General features: G+C 38.9%; 1 protein-coding gene across 4 annotated transcripts in view; it reads left to right on the top strand.

The window, feature by feature from the left end:
• The window catches only part of USP22 (ubiquitin specific peptidase 22), a 118,557-nt gene that overhangs the window by 66,801 nt on the left and 36,821 nt on the right, over window positions 1-14,935 (top strand). For all 4 annotated transcript variants that reach the window (XM_080354104.1, XM_080354102.1, XM_080354105.1 and 1 more), the window contains exons 3-5: window positions 1,030-1,143; window positions 1,680-1,724; window positions 6,427-6,528. In XM_080354104.1, coding sequence (XP_080210230.1) covers window positions 1,030-1,143; window positions 1,680-1,724; window positions 6,427-6,528 — 261 coding nt within the window. The remainder of the gene's footprint in view (window positions 1-1,029; window positions 1,144-1,679; window positions 1,725-6,426; window positions 6,529-14,935) is intronic.

Raw genomic sequence — 14,935 nt, forward strand, 5'->3', positions numbered from 1 at the left:
ACATTGAAAAAGTGATTTTGGAAAAGGAGGAGGGAAAAAAAGGGTGCAGAGGAATAAAGGAGAGAGGTGGCAGGTTGGGAGAGGCTATGAAGGATGGATGAGATGTGGTTAGACAGAAACCTTACCAAGCTTACCAGCCTTACAAAAGTGCTTCGCACCAGCCCATGAACGGGAGCACAAAGGCTTCGCCTTCTTTTTTTACCTGATGAGACTAACAGAATTGCGGCTGCGCGGCTTGTGCTCCGGCTTATGGATTCAGAGTAACTCGGTGCTTTGCTTTCCCTTGGTTGTGACTTTTTTCCATATCTATGTACAGCATTTTGTTGCAATTAGTTTGCACTTACTTCTTCCTTGGTGTATGTTGAAGCAAAATGTCATCTCCTAGTCAGCTGATTTATTTCATTTCTTGGCTTTCTTTTGTTTAGCGTGTAAGAACAATATTTTTAACATTGGTCAGTGTTCGTATGTGTGTTCTAAAAGGGCACGTGAGAACTGTGAGACGTGTAACCTGCAGAAGAAACTGCTCCAGACAAACCCTTCCCCTGGACCAGTATCTTTGAGCCTTTGGTGCTGTCTTGTGTTTGAGCCTCCATTTGAATAGATGCTTTCTAATGACTTAAATGGCTTTGAATAGAAATTACAGAAATCAAGCATACGTATCAAATCTTACAGGACTAGTTGTGCGTGTATTCCAGTTAGTCACTGCAATGATGTCTTTTGGTTACTTATGTCTTTGAAAGGTGTATTGTGAGTTACAAACAACTTGAAGGCAGCTAATGCTTTGTTGTCTTGCACGTTTTTCTTGCTGTGCCAGAGGCAATTGCGTAACTCACGCTGGAACTGGAAACATTTCCCTGTGTTTTTCATCTTCTTGGTTTTTTCCTCCAGGTTGCAAGGTACAGGTTTTACTTTTTATGGACTGCTGAGAAGAAGGGGTGTCCGACTTGGAAACCTGCTTTAAAATGTTTTCTAATTTATGAACTCACATCTTTTTTTCCCCTCCTCCCCATCTTCCCTTCTGTTTTGCAGCCATAGACCTTTTGTATGGGGGTATATACTGCTTTATGTGTCAAGATTACATATACGACAAAGACATGGAACAAATTGCCAAAGAAGAACAACGAAAAGCTTGGAAATTACAAGGTTTGGTTTTCCTGCCTGAATTTCTTGTTTCTGTTTTTAATCATACCTGTCCCTCCCATTTGTCAATGGCAAAAAAACAGTAAGGAGAAGAAAGAGCTTTTGAGAGATATTAGCGCAGACCTTGGGAGAGACACGTCTTGCTCTTCCTTTCCAGGAGTTAGACTGTTAGTTTAACATGTGCACCACGCCTACTTGTAGCAAAAGTATTTTTAATTGCAAGAAAATATAAAAATAGCTAACATTAATCCTGCAAAGCGTGCGTAATGTTAGAGTCAGATGTGTATTAGGTATAAAATGTAACAGTCTGTTCCTTTAGGCTAATTTAGGTGATACAGGCAATAAATCTGTTCCCCTCACATGAAATGTCACCCTTGTGTGTGATAATTTTTTCTTTTTAAATAGAACGTGCCAGCTTACTTACACACCTGTGCTTTCATGCTACACACACAGTATCTATGTAGAAATATTTACACACAAATAATATGTACACACATTTGTTTTATTCAGTTTGCTTTCCCTAATTTTTTCTTTTTTAGCCTTCACTCCAACAGTGGTTTCTCACTACCAGTGTACAATGACAGGTAAGAGGCGTGGGCTGGCGACGCACTTCACTAACAAGCGTCCCTTTGCTGATTATCCTGCCATTTTAGACATGAATCACAGTTAAGAATGCCAGTTTTATCGTGCAAATTGTTTTCCTCTCGCTTGGATATGTTCCAATGATTGAATAATTACAGCAGGCTTGATTTCATATGCCCTTTCCTTGATACAATTACTCCAAAACAAAGTTTTTTCTCCTTTATTTTTTCCTTTGGAAAGGAAGTAGCCTTTACCTTTTAATGGAGTAGTTTTTGAAGTATCAGTTATAAAAGCTTGTCATCTTCCATTTCCAGTGGCCTCTAGGGGGTATGTTATCTTAAAGTGGGAAGGTCTGTGTTTGAAAACAGGCAGCTTCTTTCTAGTAATGTCTCTTACTGAATCCACGGCATCGTGTTTCAGTGTGACAGCCTAAGTCAGGCCTGATAGGACTTCAAACCATTCTTAACCTCATTTCCGATTTTAAAAATAGCAGCTACCATCGTATTAACTAGAGCTTTTCTGATGGTGTAGCTGCTTTTACTTAGTTCCTACTGCAGATCCCATTCCATTTTCTGCTTGTTCCCCACTTTGAGGGAGTTGAGTCAGAGGAGAGGAGGATGGTGGCGGTGCTGCTGGGTCCTGGAGCAAGAAATGCAGCTTCAAATGCTGTAGCACAAAGCTCTGCTTTTCAAAGCAAGACAAAATGGAAACGTGTTTCTAAACCTTTCATGACGGCTTCTAAAAACTCCTTCAGACCCTTCTAAACTGTGGTGTTCGGGGCACCAAATCCATCAACTACAGCAACTCGACACTTGTTGGTGATGCTGTAGGATAGGAAGGCCGCCCAGCTACCTATTGAATGTGTAAATTCAAAGAGCAATTTCTTAATGATGTCCTTAGCAAATGACATATTTGTGCCTTCTGGACTGAGATGCAGCCAGTTTGTCCTCTATTGGACGTCAGGCTGCTACATATGTATTCTATATGTGTTTATATTCTAGGGTAGTTACAGCTACGAGATTGTTATCTTGTCGTCTTGAACAACAAAATTGTGCGGCAAAGGGAAGAGTCACTGAGAGGAAATACCAGTCAGAAAACCCCTATACTGGTTAACTGACTAATGACTGGCATATTTTTATATATATATATATATATATATATGTTTGTGTATATGAATGCAAATTTATGTGACTATGCCTGCATCTTCTGTCTCGAGAGAACAAATCTGTAATGACCAACAAGGATACAACACAAAGGAATAGACAACAATACACTTTAAATTACTTGAGTACACAGTATAGACATTTTTCTTTAAACTCGTGGCATAGGACCTTTTGTTTTATGGCTTTGCATCATGTGCGTTTCCCGGCAAATTTATCTAAGGCATGAAAAAGGGAGATACATGGGAGAAATAACAGAGAACTATGCTTTTGTTTTTTCTTCTTCCTCCGTTGTTTCAACCCATCCTCTCCTCCCTGTAGTCACTCTGAAAGATTAGAAGGGAACCTTTCTTCCTCCAAACTCAATGTCAAGATTAGTACAACCCCCAAACTCCATGTCTTGGATTTATTTTTCTGCCACAGAGTGAGTTTATCTCCGATAGCGTTGCCGACTTAAAGACCTTAAGAAGTGAATCCAGCCTGCAAAAACTAGGATGGGCTTAAAAATTGAAGTGTTAATGTTGCATATTTTCAAACTTGTATCTGTAGTGCGTGAAGGGTATTAGTATGTACTTTCTAGATGCTCACATAACAACATGATGCCTGGAGGATAAGAAAAACCCCAAATATCATGAGATTCATTTCATACTCTTGTAATATTAACCCTTAATGTGGTGAGTTCCTGTGTCCAGTTGTAGTTCAGGGTTATATCATATAACACTGAACAAGTTGCAACTTTGCCTTTTCTTTTTCTTCTCTGGTATGGAAAACTCTTTAATGAAGTAGGTGAGAACACATGCAGCCCTTAATTCTAATTAATATTTGGATTATTGGGAGAGGAAGAAGGAGGATTTGCTGAAGCATAGCAATGTAAACAGTCTATATGAATGATTACGAGCCTTCATTGCCTCTTCATTCATCCGTATGTCCCTGATAAGTCTCTGAAAAATGACAATTTGTGTATTCAACTTAATAAAATAAGTTCTTGGAGGGAGATTTCAGGTGCTGACTTGATCTCTGCCTATTTTAAAGCATCATTTTTAAAATGATGAATTTTTGTCCCCTATTTCCTTTAATAGTAAATAGTAACATGTACATGTTTTGCAAACATTTGTTTAAGGTAGTTTACACTGGACTTCTTGGCATGTTTACGGTTGTTATTAAACTTTCTATTAACCGTTTTCCTTCTTTGAATTTTTTTTGTTGTTGGATTATTTTTTAACTTTTAACTTTATTCCTAATAAATGGTTCTTCTTTGCCAAATTTTCAAGAGTATTAAAACCTCGATATTCTTGTTAAATTATATAGCAGGAACAGAACCCTTTTAAATTCCTGTCGCTGACTTGTGCTCTTTCTAATGAAAGGCTTCTCTAAGAAGCTTTTCTGTCTGTTTTGCTCTGTGTATTGTGGCATTAACTGTACGTGGTTTTCTATGTGGTTTAATTTATTTTTAATGGAACAATATTTGATTCACCCAGAATTTGGCAAAGTAATCCAGTCTGTCGTGTTTAACTTCACTTGAAGGGTCGTGCTTGTGAAACGCTTTGGTCCCCATCCTGTCTAAGCATTTAAGCTGTATAGTTATATATAGGAATAGTCCAACTGACACATATGGAACTATTGCATGCCTGAAGCTGAGGGCACATTTCCAGGTGTGAATTTTCTTATATTTGGTTTAAACCAGGTTAAACATATCCAAGTTTGATTATTACGAGATTTCATCCCATTATTAGGTGATATTCGCTGTGTTTGGCTGTGCTTAAACTCCAGTGAACCCAAATGCACGAGTTCCAGTTTACAGCTGGCTGGTGCAAGAGCTGGGACTAAACTGGCGCTGACAGTTATTTTGAGCTTTTTACAAACCAATTTATCTAAATTCCTAAGGGAATATTACAAATATGAAAAGGGCTGCTGAAGGCATCTCGTGTAGAACTTGTTGCAAGCCAATGTTCTGTCATATGTGAACTGTCCATATGTGCATCCCTGAAGTTGCCTGGTGCGTTTGCTCGCTGTAGAGCGTGTTCAAAGCATTGCAGCTGGTTACGCTCATCAATCTGTTACACAGTAATTAGTTGCCTTTTCTGTTTGCCTGGGTGTGTAGCTTGATGCTGAACCTTGGATAAAGGGACTGTATGATTCTGGTACTCGCTCTTGTGCTTCTTGCATAATCTATTGTTGAATCAAATAAACTGAGAGCTGGGTGCCTCCATGTAAATAAGGATTTTTCTAGTCCTCGAGCATCTGAAAATGAGACCCTTTATTACTAGAACCCGGAGGATCAGTAGTAACTGTGAACGGAACGTTTTTGGGTGGGTAGCTTCTGACAAGCGTAGCTATTTCTGAAAATGAAGATCAAAGAGCTATTAAAATTAAATGTATATTATGCAGAATGCGTAAGCCTCTAGCCATATTTTCTACTCTTCTTTCCATATGTATGATTTATAATTTATTTTCTGTAGCACAGCACTGTTTCTGCTCCATACATTCTGTGAAAAATAACACTTAATTGACTTTAATCCTCAGTTTTAGAATAGATTGCTTGTTGTTTTATTATTCTTTATGCCAAGATGCTTTCGTGGCTCAGTGTAACTGACCTTGCACAGTGTAGTAATTCCTCTGTGCTGCATGGGATGCTGCAGCAGGACTGAGCTGCTCAGCACAAGTCTTCACTGTTGTGTTTCTCTCATATCAGATTTACACTGAACACGACTCTGTGCTTACTTAAGGTCTATTTTGTGTCCTGCTTACCTGGCTCATTGCTACTGTGCTTTCCTTTGAACAAAAGAAATGTGTTGGAAATAGTGTTGGTGTTTAAAGGGGATAATGACAGATTTTAGTGGCAGCTACTTAACCAGTATTTGGAGGTTTTGTTTGGGGGAAGGGTTATGTTTAAACCTACTAACTGTGTTTTTCGTTGATGTCCGATATGTCAATTAAGTGAACCTCAAACATTAGAACTTGCTAATTCTCGTTCCTACATCAGTGGGTATAACGAGAGCTCACACTCTCATTGTATACCCTAAGACATGTAGTAACTATTAAGTATATCAAATTACTAAATTCTGTTGTTCAACTGTAAAGAATAAGCCTGTTTCTGTCCATTAAGTTGGGTCAGGTTTGATTTCTTTAATAACTTGTCACAGTTTGGTGATGAGATTTCTTGGTTATCCTGGATCTTCTCCTAAAATAATGTGGTGTTTCTGTCACTTGACCTCCTTTGAGCACAAAGAAATGCTTTTTTGAGTAATAGTGGGTTTATTCTTGTGCTGGAATTTCTTTCTAACTGAAAGGAGGATTATAATTCAATAACAGAAAATTTATTTGAGTTAGATATTATTTATAAGAAGAGTTTTTTCCTATTTGTTGGAAGATTGGTTGTTACATTTCTGAACAGTATTGGGGGGGATAAAAATGAATCAGTCTCTCGAAGTTGTACACAGACTGAATCTGACTTAATGGACAGCATGTTGAAAGTTTTTACTTGAACAGAGTTTTTAATCCTTTTTACTAAACAACTTCTGAAACTTTCTTTTCATCTGCTTAGGCATTGGAGAGAAGTATTCAACATGGGAGCCAACGAAACGAGAGTTAGAATTGCTACGACACAACCCCAAGCGGCGAAAAATAACCACAAACTGCACCATAGGTAAGTTCTAGAAATCCTTTCTGAAGCCAATTCTCAGCCACTTGTATGTTTAAAATTCAATGCCGTTTTACCGTAAATATTTTTACCCTGAGGTAATTGTAGTGGGTTTCCTTAACCACTAGGGTGCCAAAATAAGCTTACTTTACACTCTGGTTTTCTTGCTGTGGAAGGATATCTGCACTTGCGCTTCAGGTACAGATGATGATTCATACAAAACAGAACTTTAAATGCATATTGTCAAAAAAAGACTTTAGCAGAAATCAGTGGTGTCGACTTCATCAGAGATCTCATGCAGGTGTATGAAGGGAAATCCTGTCGTTGATGTGTTATCCTTAATTATATCGGTCTGTTGGTAAATCTGGTTTTAGCAGACAGAATAAGAGCAGTGATGTGTTTCTCCTTTGTGTTCTAAACTCTAAATAGGGTCTCTTCAATTTCATATTGACTCTGAAAAGATGTGATTTGTTCTCCAGTGTGTGTCATGTAGAGGTTTTGAAATGCACATCAAATGTTCAATGTTTAGAGTTCAGTAGTCTGAAGCAAAGAGCTCTCTGACATGTGGGCATGTCCACTTAGGGCTGGAGAGTATTTGAGTAAGGGTGATGAAAATGAAAAGTTTTCACATGTTTTTCTGCTGTCTTTAAGGTTGGGGGAGTGTAGGGGGTTAAAACCACCTTCCTGACAAGCTCTAATGAAGATTATTGGGCATTTTCTTACACTGTTAAACGTGCAGTAACATTTTAACAGTGAAAATACAAGGCTGGACATTGGAAGTAGAAAACTTTCAAAAGTCTTTTCCTCATTTTTGAGCTACTTTCTGTTCCGTGAGAACGCATGGTGAACGCACATTTGCTTTTGTCAAATACACCAAATATAATTGCAAAACTTTCTAATGTCATGTTTCTAATACAGTAGGTCATACTTAACCCAAAATATGTTTATATATATATTTGGATAAACAGGCCGAGAAGCACAGACTAAATTGTAGTAAGTTGAACATGCAGTGAATGGTAACACTAAAGGACGGACCTGTGGGTTTGCAGGAGCGGAACTGGAAAGACAAGTTGGAAAAACATTTGGACTTTCAAGCCCCAAGGGAAAAATAACCAGGCAAAGTTTGCTTGCATCATGTTCACAGTGGGATTTTGTGTTTTATGAAACTCTACTATATTTTGTAAAGACGCTTGCAGGTTACTTAAGATAATAGAACTGTGCAGAGGAAAAAAAAATAAATAGTTGGATACAATTCTGAAGGTGAATGTGACCTTTCTGAAGAACTGAAGCACGTTTCTTTTTACAATTGGAAGGAATGCTGTGCCTCCTCTTAAAGGATTGAAAGTTTTTCAGCCTGTTTAAAAAGGACATGCCTGGTTCCATGAAATCCCATACAAGGCTGCACGGGCAGGAGAGCGCTCCCGAAACACAGGGATGAGGGAAACGACTGATCTCTTCACTTCTGCGGGCCTGCTTTTAATAATTTCTCCTACTGAGCCCTGGAGCTGTCTGTGTGCTGAGATAGAGAAAGAGAAGAAAATCAAAGCACCCAAGAGACATAATGCAGTTTTGGGCTACACTTAAAAAGCAAAAGACTAGCTTTCTTTCACAAAAATACATTGGGGGTTTAGCTGAAGGAAGAAAAGACCTGCCGTTGTCCTTGAGCCTTTTCTCTCCGTCTAACCTGCTAAATATATATCTGCTTCAGAGTCTTTTTTCCCTTTACTTTCCTCACATCGACTCGTCTGTTTGCAGTTTCAGATCAGCAAGGAGCCTGTATGCAGACTGAAATGCTGCAATTATCTGGACATTCCCATTTCTGTCTTTGTTTGTAATACTCAATTCTTGCGCCATCAAATTTTTGTCAATCCCACAGCAGATATTAGTGAATCCAGTTTATCTTCTGAGGTAGGTAAATGGCTCAGAGAATAGGCTTAATGTCCAGTTTTATTGGTGCTGAAAATGAAGATTACATTGATAACCATCTATAAGCATTGCACATCTCTTGATCAGTTCTGTTTACAAACGAGTCTGTTAAAGCATAACCAGCTGCCTTTGATGTACAAAACGCTCTCTGCGAAGCTGTTTTAAGAGGAACGCCAGGGCTGTTTGCTGCTTTCTGTCTTACCCCCAGAGATGGGTGATGTCAGTTGGAAGCAGCACCTTGAACCTTCCAAAATGGTTATTGTGCCAATGCCCATTTCAGCATTTCTGTAAGACAAGTGTGTTAGTATTATAACTACAAGAAGTAGGACAATACTCTGAAACCTATACTTGTATGTGAGGGGCTTGCATGTAAATTTTAGCCATAATAATAAAATACATTTAAATGACATTTTTCATATCTACAACACACTTAGGTGCGTTGTCGTTTCCTGTTACATTTATGTTATTTACATGACCCTCATTTAGGTGAATATTTTACTCTAAGACAGAACCTTTTTTGTACATAAAGAGATCTTTCGTTATTCCAGATTTGCAGCAATCTCATGATGCTGCTCAAACAGCTGGATGCATCTCCTGCTTTTGTGAGCTGTTTGAACTTTTATACAGCTGCAGGATCCTTCATCTTTCATTGGCACCGTAAATTAAATCTGAAGAACACTCGGTCATGAAATGAATATGTTATAATAGAGGATTGAGCTGGTAGTTCATTAGAGGCAATACTGTGCAAAACTACTTGATTTTGATTTAGTGAAATGAAATTTTTTCCACTTATGCGGCAGTTTGAAACCCAGTGAGGAAGGAACTTGTTCACATCCTCCAAAAAAACACCAAAATCAAAATAACAACAACAACAAAAAGACAAAAAAGAAACCACGTCTCAAAAACAAAATAAACAAAACCCCATAAATTTTGCTTGGTTCTCTTTTAAAACGACACGTGTTTCCATCTCACGGTTATTTTTCCCCCTCGTGAGAGACAGAGTAGGTAACTTCCTTGCATCGCTCTTTTGCCGTTGAGCAAATCGCTCTTCAGATGGAAACTCAGGTTGGGCAGAGTTTGCTCCGGGGTACGGAAACTACCGATTCCTGCCTTGGGGGTCTCGCCAAAGGGCTGTTCCTTGTTTTCGGGTGCTGAAGGGATGGCTTATTGTGGGGAATGCAGATGATGAGTGGGAAGTAGAGATTTTTTTTTTTTAAGTTAATGTGTGTTTTTCTCAACAGTATTGCTGAATTGTGGTGTAGACTATTCAGTTCATATAATATTTCTATTTGTAGAAATGCTCGTCTTGATTTTTTTCTCATTTCAGGCATCATATAAACACCAAAACTTTTACATGGAAAATCAGATAAGACTTAACAATTACTAAATTAGATTCTAAGAGTGGGAAAGTGTAATTTTTCAGCCTTTTCTTGTCTGTGAAGAGCGTGTCCTCGACAGATGAGGGTAGGTGACCAAGCTCCAAGTTCGCATGCACGTGTTTTTATTATAGGGTTGTACTGGAAGCGAAAGCAACGCAGGAGCTTTCAGGAACTGTTTTCCAGAGCTCGCCTTGCTGTGCTGTCATTAATACTCCCAGCAGATCAGCTCTCCTGAGCACATGAAGTATTAGCTCGGGATCAGCTGGGCTCCAATTAGCATATGAAGTGACTTTGTGGCTAAAGATCAGTATATTAACAATAGGAAGAATTAGACTCCCAAGGCACAGGGATAATTAGCAGGAGCCACCTGGGATTGCCATTTGCAGCATCGCAAAAAGGCAGAGGGGTTAGACTTGCTAGGAGACAGAGCAAATCCTTTTGGGAAGGGAAGATGAGGTCTGGGGAGGAGAGAAAAACAGTAACTGGGGGAGTAGCAAGTGGTTTCTGCAGCTGTGCAACACGGAGCAGCACGAGTGGAATGAATATTGCAGCCAAGCTCCCATGGAAAGGTGGTGAGGGAAGCGAACAGTGGCTTGGGAAATATTTCTGATTCTCTAGACAAGCTACCAGGAGCGTTTCTGCTTCTGCAGAAGTAGGAGCAGCTTGAAGGCGTTGAAGGTGAATTACTACTCGCAGCTCTTTGGTGGATGTACCAGTGTTCTGGTGGATTTTCTCTAGTCAATTGCTACTTAAGGCAGGTCAAATGGAAAAGTGGAATGAAAAACGTAGTTTGGTACAGCACTGAGTTTTTAGCTGTAACTTAAATTTAAAAGTTACTGATTTGTAGGCAGTAATACCTTTATATTTGAAATAATGACCAAAGTGCACCTTGGATAGAAGTATCTGTGATTCTTGAATTCTTTTTATACTGCTATGGGATGAAGGAAAACCACCTTTAATACTACTCAGGTGAATGTTCCTCTGTGACTGCTTTTTTCCATCTAACTTCATAATTAGAATGGTCATGTTGGAAAACTATTGCGTAAAAGGTTGGATTAGTAAAATCAAAAATGTCAGGGAGATTCTGCTGTTCCCGTTTTACCTTGTCATGAGTTCCAACTATTGGACTGAGTTGTCTGTTTTTCCTAGGTCTAAAAATCAATAAACTTGATAGCAAAAAATAAATTAAAAACTCCTTTCCTCTTAAATCTCCCAGGGAATTCTTAGAAAATTTAGAGAGCATGAATCTTTTGAGAACTCTAAAACATGCTGGGATTTACTTGCTGAGGTTCGTGGAGACTTCGGAAGTTACCTCTTTAGCAATAAAAAATACAAAGCTTTCCTCTGCAAAAGATATTTTGAGAAGAAATTCCAGATTTGATACATCAGGGTATTGTTGTCTCAGAGCATGTCACCTGGTTTTCCAAAGCCTGTGCCAGAAAGCAAATCGCATCACTGCTGTAATACCCTTTAGTGTGGTTTATCTCTATGTCCCTTAGTGTGGTTTATCTCCTCGTCAATCACTGGCCGAACTCTCTGATTTAATTGCTCCTTGGTAAGCTTAGGGATGCTTGGAGTGAGCAACCTCTTGTTATAGGACCTTTTGTTAGAGAAAAGTGTGTCGTCTTACTTTCCCATTTGAAGAGTTTACTCATGAACAGCGCCTCAGAATGTGGATTTGATCCGAGACGACCCTCACTGAGGAACAAAGTGGTTTCTGCTCTTATTGTGACAATATTGGACTGAATTTCAGGCCCTCTTTCAGAAAAGACATAAGCTGGTGTCTTCCGTTACATGAGTTGTCCTGTTTTAAACAGAAAACAAACTTTTCAGGCTTTTTAGGATCCCATGTGAAGAAGACAAACTCTTTGAGAAGCTGGCATCGGCGATAATGTGGCCTATATTGTTCCATATCTAGCTTAATATTTTAAGTAAATATTGCATAACTATGTTAATTCCTTCTTGTCTTCCAAGATTCTAAAATGAGTTATCTTGTATTTATCGATTTATTTCTGTTATAAAATTAGTCAGTAGTAAGGCTGAAATCTAAACGCCCTTTTTGGCTTATGCTCTTCGCTGTTCCTGCTGGAGTGGATGTGGGTGACCTCAGAGTTTATGGCTCCTCCTTTTCAGCCTTGATACACATTCCTCCTCCCCAAGAGGAAGAAAATAAAGCTCTTTGAAAGCAACTGATATAAAATGTTTGCCTGTGTTTTGATGGATGACTGAAGAATAGTCAAAACTTGCCGGGCACGTTTTTCAGCTTATAAAGATTAACAGAAGAAGAATCCTGATTGCCTTTACGAAGAACTTTTTTCGCCTAAGGGTTTGGTCCTCCTTTCAAATTAAAATACTGTAACAAGTTGAACTATAAACCAGTGAACATCTTTTTTTCTGGGAAATATCAGCCAATAGTAGTGAGATAGCTTGGAAAATAAAATTATGGATTCAAGGAATTCATGTCTAGTTTTGGCCCTTGTTAGACCTCCCAGTATTTCTTCGTTGATCTTCTTCCAGTAGCGTATGGATTATTGAAGAAACCACCGGATCTAACTTCTGTAGATCAGGAGTATTCTTAGCAGTTCTTAGAAAGAAGATGCTTTGGGTTTTGTATTTGTGGCTTTTCTGTTTTGTTCAGTATCTGTGTAGAGAATAAATCTCATGCCTTTGCTTAGTTTCCAGTCAAAATTAACAAAATGTCAGAACCCCTTTTGAGGAGAGGTTGCCTTGAATCTTGAGCTCCGTGGCAGGTTGGCATTGGAAACAGCACTGAATATGTTCCGGAGGAGATTCTAGGGTTCAGAGGTCCGCTTGAAGGTTTTCATTTGCATGGCTTTATGTGGGAGCACTTCACTTTAAAACAGAATAGCAAGTTGAGTAAACCTTTTGGGTATATTTGCAGTGGTTTTTCATACAGGTTTTAAGAATTCATAACAAAAATAGCTAAAAAATCGTTCATGGTTTGACTTTTTTTCCTTCGTGGTAAAGCTTGTTTCATGTGGTTTATTAGTGGGGAAAGAAGAGCAGAGAGAGACACAGACGTATAGGCATATGCGGAGCTGAAATAATATGAAATATTGCAGATGAAGAAATGTTGACACAAACATCAAAGTTTGTGAAGCTGGAATTCGAATCTCCAGGGATATTTACCTCAAATACAACCCCTGCGGACTGTACCAAGTCAAAACTACTTGTATATCAAATCAGCAGATTGCAGTTGGAGTTGAATTTTTCTGTTATCCTGTCTTGGAAAATTGCCGTTCGTATTACTTGCATAGAAAATACTTTGATTGTGTAACTCTAGGTGGCTCTTGGGAGTTTGAGACAAAGGAAGATACACTGTGTATGCTCACAATGTGAAATTCCTTAGAAGACAAGGTTCTTAATCCAGGACTTGCATCGTGTTCCAGACTTCTAACTCAAACCTGATGTTCCTGCTCCGGAGTTTTTTTAAAGTGGATCCGTGGTTGTTACTGATCCATACGCATCTTTTTTTAGTTTACAGTCAGCGTTTCAATTTGAAATTTTCTAAAATCGTGTTCTGTACTTCTTCAAGCGAAACTTCCATCATTTGATCCAGGTAGGTAGCAGCACAAAAAAAGCCCTTTTTTCCCTTCCTAGATGCTGATTCAACTTTCAAGTGTAAAATGTTTGCTGAGTCAATTATTTCTTACTTATCTCTCCCTAATGGTAGTTAATTTTTCTTGCTGTGCTTTCTTCACTAAGTCTTTATATAACTTCAATATGCAGTCAAAACACTAGGCTTTTAACATGAAAAATGCAGTACATGTTAGTCACTTGTCATCGTCTACTTGAACAGGCTTTTATGGGAATGGGAAGTTTCTTATCATCAAAAACCCAACAGCAATATAAAGCCAGAATTTGATTCTAGTCTTCTGAGCAAGATCCCTTTATTTAGATAAAGTATTTTTTGTTTGTTTAAAAATAAAGAAAATTTATCAGGGCATTTCTTTAGTGTTTAAGCAGCTTAAAAAACAATACAGTGGATGCTTCCACAAAAACAGATGTGCTAAAGGCGTTTGGCTTTCGGTGGTTGTCAGAACACCAGACCTGGCCCTTTTTGGACAGCAAACCCTGAGGTCGGCAGGTACATCTCCTGTTTTCTTGACCACACTATGCCAAGCTACAGACTATCGCTCTATTTATCAATATCATGCAGTGATGCTCTAAAAACCAAAGCCTTTCTTGAAATGGAAGGTATATTTTTGCTGCGTAGTGGTGCGGTCAGTGCAAAGATACTTCCATAAACTCTAAATCAAGAGCCAGATTAGGAAGTTTCACAATTAGCCCATATAGCTACACTGATTACAGTCCTAATGTGTGCTTGGCATCTTGTCGTGGGCAGAGACGCACCCTTAGCATAAGATTCTTTCTCTCGCTGTTAAAAAACCCCAACCCAAAGAAACAAACTTTGATTTACGACTGTATTGTAACCTGCTTAACTATGTGTCACTACAGAGTGTGACATTTTCAACAAGGCCAGTCATCTCCATCTCAGCTTTGTTCTTTTGTGGATCGCTTTTTGGATTATATTTACTGTGACCTTCCGTTCTGCTCTTTCTTATCTGCCTCTAGAGTTGGGCTTTATGTGGACAGAAGGTAGATACAGTATATACCGAAACTAGGAATATGCATAAACAGCATGTGGCATGGTCTGTGTGTTGTGGATTGTTGGAATAGCTCCGTGCCAATTCATCAACAATAATTTGTGCACATTAATATATTTGGATGCATTGAATTTCGCTGGCGGGTAGCCTGCTCCTTAAGCTATTAATTCGTGAAATCTGTTTTGAGGAAGGGTGGAAACTTGTAGGCAGCATATGGTGTGATATTGGGGGGAAAGGATGGCTGCGGGTGTGAATTTGATTTTGTCAGTGTAGTGGGAGTACCTCTTGTTCTGCAGAGCTGCCATCTGCACAGGAATCGCGTGGAAGGCTCCGCGGATCAGGCAAGAGCTCACTGAGCTTGAAGTTTGGCTGCTTTGGGGGAGGGCAAAGAGAATATGTTGTTCTGTGCCACCTTTTGAAGTAGTACTTTCTGTATATAGGGTGGGTTTTATTTTCCTTTGCCATCAAGTTGCCGTATAA

This window comes from Nesoenas mayeri (genome assembly GCF_963082525.1).
Source record: "Nesoenas mayeri genome assembly, chromosome: 15".
NCBI classification, from domain to species: Eukaryota; Metazoa; Chordata; class Aves; order Columbiformes; family Columbidae; genus Nesoenas; species Nesoenas mayeri.